This window comes from Triticum urartu, unplaced genomic scaffold (genome assembly GCF_003073215.2).
Source record: "Triticum urartu cultivar G1812 unplaced genomic scaffold, Tu2.1 TuUngrouped_contig_5574, whole genome shotgun sequence".
Classification (NCBI taxonomy): domain Eukaryota; kingdom Viridiplantae; phylum Streptophyta; class Magnoliopsida; order Poales; family Poaceae; genus Triticum; species Triticum urartu.
Genome location: NW_024116259.1, coordinates 3966 through 11701, shown reverse-complemented (window position 1 = coordinate 11701; position 7736 = coordinate 3966). Strand labels below are relative to the sequence as shown.

The 7736-nt window shown below is 42.0% G+C and overlaps 1 protein-coding gene across 1 annotated transcript; it reads right to left on the bottom strand.

The window, feature by feature from the left end:
* Nucleotides 1-6782: 6782 nt before the first annotated feature.
* LOC125529395 (two-component response regulator ORR42-like) lies at nt 6783-7438 on the bottom strand. The gene is made up of 2 exons (XM_048693808.1): nt 7223-7438; nt 6783-7098 (listed from the first exon to the last, which is right to left on the bottom strand). Exons 1-2 carry the CDS (start codon nt 7436-7438, stop codon nt 6910-6912), a joined length of 405 nt encoding a protein of 134 aa, XP_048549765.1. The 3' UTR covers nt 6783-6909.
* Nucleotides 7439-7736: the final 298 nt, after the last annotated feature.

The following is a 7736-nucleotide window of genomic DNA, read 5'->3' as shown; positions in this document are numbered from 1 at the left end:
TCACGGGATCATGCATTACGGTACGAGTAAAGTGACTTGCCGGTAACGAGATTGAACGAGGTATTGGGATACCGACGATCGAATCTCGGGCAAGTACTATACCGGTAGACAAAGGGAATTGTATACGAGATTGATTGAATCCTCGACATCGTGGTTCATCCGATGAGATCATCGTGGAGCATGTGGGAGCCAACATGGGTATCTAGATCCTGCTGTTGGTTATTGGTCGGAGAGTTGTCTCTGTCATGTCTACGTGTCTCCGAACCCGTAGGGTCTACACACTTAAGGTTCGGTGATGCTAGAGTTGTAGAGATATTAGTATGTGGTTAACCGAAAGTTGTTCGGAGTCCCGGATCAGATCCCGGACGTCACGAGGAGTTCCGAAATGGTCCGGAGGTAAAGATATATATATATATAGAGATTCGGGATCACCGGTATTGTACCGGGACCACCGGAAGGGTCCCGGGGTCCACTGGGTGGGGCCACCTGTCCCGGAGGGCCCCATGGGCTGAAGTGATGTGGGAACCAGCCCCTGGTGGGATGATGCACCCCCCTTGGGCCTCCCTTGCGCCTAGGGTTGGAAACCCTAAAGGGGTGGGGGCGCCTGCACCTGGCTTGGGGGCCAAGCCACCCCCTAGGCCGCCGCCCCTCCCATTAGATGGGATCTCTAGGGGCTGGCACCCCCTAGGGCCCCTATATATAGTGGAGGGGAGGGAGGGCAGCAGCACCCAAGCCCTGGCGCCTCCCTCCCTCCCGTGACACCTCTTCCTCCCCGCTTGCGCTTGGCAAAGCCCTGCCGGGATCCCGCTACTTCCACCACCACGCTGTCGTGCTGCTGGATCTCCATCAACTTCTCCTTCCCCCTTGCTGGATCAAGAAGGAGGAGACGTCTCCGCTCCGTACATGTGTTGAACGTGGAGGTGCCATCCGGTTGGCGCTAGGATCATCGGTGATTTGGATCAGGATGAGTACGACTCCATGAACCCCGTTCTCTCGAACGCTTCCGCTTAGCAATCTTAAAGGGTATGAAGATGCACTCCCTCTCTCTCGTTGCTAGTATCTCCTAGATTGATCTTGGTGACTCGTAGGAAAATTTTGAATTTCTGCTACAATCCCCAACACAAGTAAAGGCCAATACATAGCATAAGCAGTTTCTTGCAATTTTATCGTGTTGGAAACATAGAGAGGTGGAGATATAGTTCATCTCTCATAATAATTGAAAGTAGGAGCAGCAAGCACACGCATATTATATTCATCAAAATCAGCATGTGTAGTGGTAAAAGGAAACCCATCAATGTAATCCTTAATATGTGCAAACTTCTCCAATATAGTGTAGTTGAGAGAATTCAAAAAGGTAATAGGACTATCATATGTGGGTGCAATAGCAACAATTTCATTCTTAACATAAGGAAAAATAGCAAGTTCATCTCCATAAGCATAATTCATATTGGCATCTTGGCCACAAGCATAACAGGCATCAAGTTCATCAAAAAGGGATATTTCAAATGAATCAACGGGATCATGGCAATTATCATGGCATTCATCCTTCAGTAAGAATGAAGGGACATTAAATAATGTATGAGTTGAATAGTTACTCTCATTAGAAGGTGGGCACGGGTAGCTAATCCGATCTTCCTCCTTTTGTTCTTCACTCTCCTCATCATCTTTTTCATCCAATGAGCTCACAGTTTCATCAATTTCTTTTTCCATAGACTCCCACAAAATATTAGTCTCTTCTTGGATAGCAGAATCTTTCTCAATAAATTCATCAATATCGGAATTATATTTATAATTATCATAGCAATATTTAAGGATGGCAAAATTTTCAGGTCGATAACATCATCATCAAAAGCTTCATATTTTTCGAAAAAAGAATCAATTTCATAAGCACCCTTAAAAGCAACAAATTATTCTATTCGTTCCACATCATAGTAATCATAAATACCTCTAGCATAAGAAGCCAAGGTTTCATTATCAATAAATTCACATGAAAAGGGAAGATGTGGAGCATTCATCCTAGAGCAGCAAGTAAAATCATATCTCTGACATAAATCCTAGGCATACCATTGCAACATTTCAATTTGATCCCATAAAAGTTTTCCCTTTTGAATCAAGCGATAATCCCTAAAGTATTCACATTGATCCAACATTACTCCCATTATCAAGTTGAATGGGGTTTTCTCAGGATTATCAAAGTAGTGCATAATATTTTTAACATAACGAGCATCGAGGGTTTTAGGAGGTTCCCCTTCTCCATGAGTAGCAAGTACCACTATTTTTTTGGGGTGTTTCGTGTTCCATATCCATAACCAAAGATAGAGAACAACTTAGAACAGGAAATGAAAACTACTTAGTGATAAAGAAAACAAGCACACACGAGAATATTCACCCCACGCTATTGCTCCCCGGCAACGGAGCCAGAAAAAGGTCTTGATAACCCAAAATTATAGGGGATCTTTTGTAGCCTTCTTCGATAAATAAGAGTGTCGAACCCAACGACGATCTAAAGGCAGAACAAATATTCCCTCAAGTTCTATCGACCACTGATACAACTCTACGCACACTTGACGTTTGGTTTACCGGAAACAAGTATGAAACTATTTTGTAGGTGTGGTGCTAGAACTACTTTGCAAGAATAAAACTAGAATTACTTTGCAATATAATAAAAGTGGATAGCTTTTGTCAACAAGAAAGTCATTTGTCCCTAGGAAATCGATAACAAGTACAGGTAATCATTCTTGCAAATTTATATGAGGGAGAGGCATGATCTAACATACTTTCTCTACTTGGATCATATGCACTTACATTGGACCCCTAGCAAGCATCCGCAACTAATAAAGATCATTAAGGTCGTGACACCCAACCATAGCATTAAGTATCAAGTCCTCTTTACTCCCATATGTCATACCCCAGTTACTCGGGTTTAAGTTTCTGTCACTCTCGCAACCCACCGTAAGAGAACCATGAACATATTGCAACACCCTACAGCGAGGGCCCCTCGCGTTTGCGCGAAATGGAGGGCACTGTAGGATAGCACCATAAATAAAATATACAATCATACCAACCAAGATCACGATTAACCCATAGGACAAAACATATCTACTCAAACATCATAGGATAACCATAGATCATTGGAAAATAATATATGGAGTTGAGCACCATGTTTAATTAGAGATTACAACGGGGGGAAGAGGTGTTACACCGCTGCATAGAGTGGGAGAGAGTTGGTGTTGAAGGTAGCAAGATTGTTGATGTAGATCCCATCCCGATCGTTGCCCCGGTGGCACTCCGGCGCAACCGAAAGTGAGGGGGAGAGAGCCCCCTCCTTATTCTTCTTACTTAGCCTCCCCCCTATGGGAGGAGAGTTCTCCCTCTGGTCCATGGCCTCCATGGCCGCAGAGGGGCGGGAGCCCCTCCGAGATTGGATCTCCCTCTCTGTTCTCTTCTGTTTCGCGTTCTCAGATCTGGCCGAAAACCGTTTCTTATATTCCCGGAGATCCGTAACTCCGATTCCGTTGAGATTTTAACACGATTCTTTTCCGGATATAAGCATCCTTGCACCCGAAGTACATCTCCAACCGACGTATGAGGTGGGTACAACCCACCACCACGTGCTAGGCTCCTGGCCCATGCGCTGGTGTCTTGTGCCCTGTGTGGGCCTCCGTTTGCGGTGTTCCAACTCCCCAAAATCACATATATTCCAAAATAATTCTCTGTAAAATTTTATTTCATTTGGACTTTGTTTGATATGGATACTCTACGATACAAAAAACATGCAAAAACAGAAACTGGCACTGGGCACTGGATCAATAGGTTAGTCCATCAAATCATATAAAAAGTTACCAAAAGTATGTGAAAGTGGTATAATATTGGCATGAAACAATAAAAAATTATAGATACGACAGAGACGTATCACATACCTAGTTCAATCTCGTTACAGGCAAGTCTCTTTATTCGTTCCGTAATGCAACATCCCACAACTAACTCATTAGTCACATTGCTTGCAAGTCTTATTATGATGTGCATTACCGAGAGGGCCCAGAGATACCTCTCCGATACTCGGAGTGACAAATCCTAATCTCGATCTATGCCAACCCAACAAACACCTTCGGAGATACCTGTAGAGAATCTTTATAATCACCCAGTTACGTTGTGATGTTTGATAGCACACAAGGTATTCCTCCGGTATCCGGGAGTTGCATAATCTCATAGTCAAAGGAATATGTATATGACAGAAGAAAGGAATAGCAATAAAACTTAACGATCATTATGCTAAGCTAACGGATGGGTCTTGTCCATCACATCATTCTCCTAATGATGTGAGCCTGTTTACCAAATGACAACTCATGTCTTTGGTTAGGAAACTTAACCATCTTTGATTAAAGAACTAGTCTAGTAGAGGCTTACTAGCGACACTGTGTTTTGTCTATGTATCCATGCATGTATCAAGTTTCCAGTTAATACAATTATAGCATGAACAATAAACATTTATCATGATATAAGGAAATATAAATAACAACTTTACTATTGCCTCTAGGGCATATTTCCTTCACAGCGGGCGCAGTCCAGGACAGTTTCCTCTTTCGTGCTAAGGAGGCAAGGATGTACGTCGGTTCCCAAGGGAGCCTGCAAAGGTTTCCATTCCCGTGCAACATGACCAATACCATGAGCTCGGCAGGATGGATGTCATCACCGATCCCACCTCTGCGTCATGGCCAGAAGCTTTGCAGGAGAAAACCACCTTTCGTTAGGATAAGATGTACTACTACCCCCCTTCAAAATTGGCCGTTGTGGAATCCTTTCCCGCATAAGTTATGAGGGAAGAGGACCAAGGACACTATAATTATAGGCTAGTCTCCACCGTAGAGAGGGATCGAACCCTTCGGCAACTGAGCTTCCTGAGGCAGCTCATCCACTTGTACTAGTTCATCCCCATCATCCTCGCGAGGAAATCAACCACAAAGCAGGAGTAGGGTCTTACACCCTAAGGTGGCCCGAATCTGGGTAAATATGTGTTCTTCATTTCCCCCACTCGCACGAACCCGGTGAGGCCAAGCCATGAGGCGATGAGCTTGAGGCTGTAGCTAGGCAGGGTCTTCGTACACGCCCCAGAGTTCGAACCTTCTTTCAGTCCGCGGAGCCCCGATTATGACAGGTCTCAAGTATATAACCAGAGATGTCCGTTTGATTCACATTCTAAAGCCAAAACGTGAAGGATAGGTTGACTAAGGCATGCAATATCATAAGTCCAAAATAAAAACAGAGACCTACTTGTAAACCTTTATTTTCTAGGAACTCCTTGAAATTGGCCAATTTGAGATCACCCACAAGAATTGACATGTGGGCCACTTGAGTTGATAGGGGGTAGCAAAGTGAGCTTCTCATCCACCTTTCCAACCCCTGAATCAACCCATGCAGTTTCATGCTCGCCCAACTATAGAAAATGTTGGTGCCAGAGTTAGTGCTTTCTTTCAACAAACTCAAAGGAAGTAAATGTTGCTGAAGAGTGAGACCAGGTGCTTACCGGTGGTTACTGGCCAAAATTTTGCATGGATGGCTCAGGGTTGATGAGAAAATTCAATTGGTTTAACATTATTCTTATGGCTAGTGACTAGTTGGGAAATGGAATGCATGGGCGCTGGTTGGAAGCAACAACACTTTTCTTTATCCATTTTTTTTGTTTTTTTTTCATTTTGGACAGCAAAAGAAATCCTATCATTTCCATTTTGTTTGTTAATTATGGAGATCTGAATGGGCTATGAGTACTTTAGGAGGCATAAACATGGATGCCTCCATGTTCCCCTGACTTTATACACTCCTTAAACCTGTATATATAGAGAGGCATAAACATGGACACCAACAAATAATGTACTATATAGATCAAAATGAACTACTTCCACTCTATACACAAATACCATCACCTCTTATAAATTCATGTTTGTAAAACATGGATATAAAAACTACTACAAGCTGGATGATAAAACAAGGTATAAAAACAAAATATGAAATAGGGATATGTAGGCTGAAGCAAGAGCTTATAATGGAGCTAAAGGGGTAGAATGGGTCTATTTCCTCCTTTGCCGCTTCACTATTTTGGTGGTAGTGTGCCTTGTACCCTGAGTATGCCATGGTACTTGTACAGGGGCAACAGGGCGGCATATCCCATGGCCAACGAATCTGCACCTCCTTCACCATGCAAAAATCCTCCACTCTCTGCCCACATAAATATGGCAAATGAATATGGGGAGATTTTATACACACACATTAATGATGCACATCTTTGGAAATGCAATATTTATAGCTTATGAGACGATAAAGGGATGTGTTGGGTAGCACAAGATACTGGATGTGGGACTAGGAAAGGCTAATGGGACGAAGAGCAACGGCGGTGTAGAGGATCATGCGAGAGAGGCACTCAAGGAAGGAGGGAGGGATAAGTAGGTTTATAAATATTTAGAAATGAAAATATATTACAAAATTATTTGTGGAGGTTTATGAACGCAAGGACGTACTTCAGAGTATCATGTTAAAAATCAATGTCTCACGAAATGTTAAAACAATGTCAAGTACCTCTGAGCCTCTCTCCTACAAATTACGCAAAACATACCCTCAATTAAAGTTGGCAAATAAATTATGTATCTATTTCTTTCGAGTATTTGTTTATCAAAGTGACAATGGATAAAACATTGCGCCCTATTTATATTGGTGCCGATCAAGAAATATATCAATGCCTTGGAATCAAGGGTAGCATCTCATGTTCTTCTTGCTTAGAACAAGCGGACTTTAACATTAATCTTTAAAAATGATACAACACAATGAAACTAAAAAACAGGACAATGCATACATAAGAAAACATAGTTCCAGGAGCAGAAAAACATTTCCTCCATCGCTCAAGGAAGTTGGATTGTGCTAGACCATGGTGTTCTTATTCTTGTTCATGACTTCCTTAATTATAGACTCGAGATCCTGAACCTTGATTGGTTTGGGCACAAAAACATCAGCACCAGCACTTATGAACACCTCCATGGCATCGTCATCAGCTGACATCCCAACAATCTTCACATCAATTTCCCCCATAGCACGAATCTTTACAACTGCCTGTTAAGCAACAGAACAAAAGAATTTTTAGTTTATTTGCAAACTTAAAACAAGGACTTATGTTCAGATCAATACATTTCTAAAAATTGTAAAATATTGAAAATCCAAAGGAGAAGCTAAGCACCTCAGGACCAGTCATGATGGGCATGTCCTTATCGCAAAAAATAATGTCAAACTTCTTCCCCACAAGGAATAGGTCAACTGCTTCTTTTCCATTCACGGCGAGAGTAATCTCACATTGAAAATTACGTAACTTTGCCGAGAGGACCATCCTTTGAACTGTGGTGTCCTCAACAACTAGTGCCTTCATAAAGGAGGATCCTTGGGCCTTGGATTCCATGATCAGATAAACGAATTTCAAAATAGAATAAAGAATATGTTATTCCCAATAGGATAAGGAAATTAGTTATTCCCTTACACACTCATGCTAAATACACAAAGGAGATTGTTATTCTTAAAAAGAGTCAACACAAAAATGTTATTAATTAGTGACATCATAGTTTCACTAATATAGAAGTCCCAAAACATGATGAAAAGTAACAGAAGAAATCTGGTACCTTCCGTCATATAGATTGATCGATTGTTATATGCATGATTAATTTTGCATGTTCTTTCTATTTATGAAATCATGTAGCTCC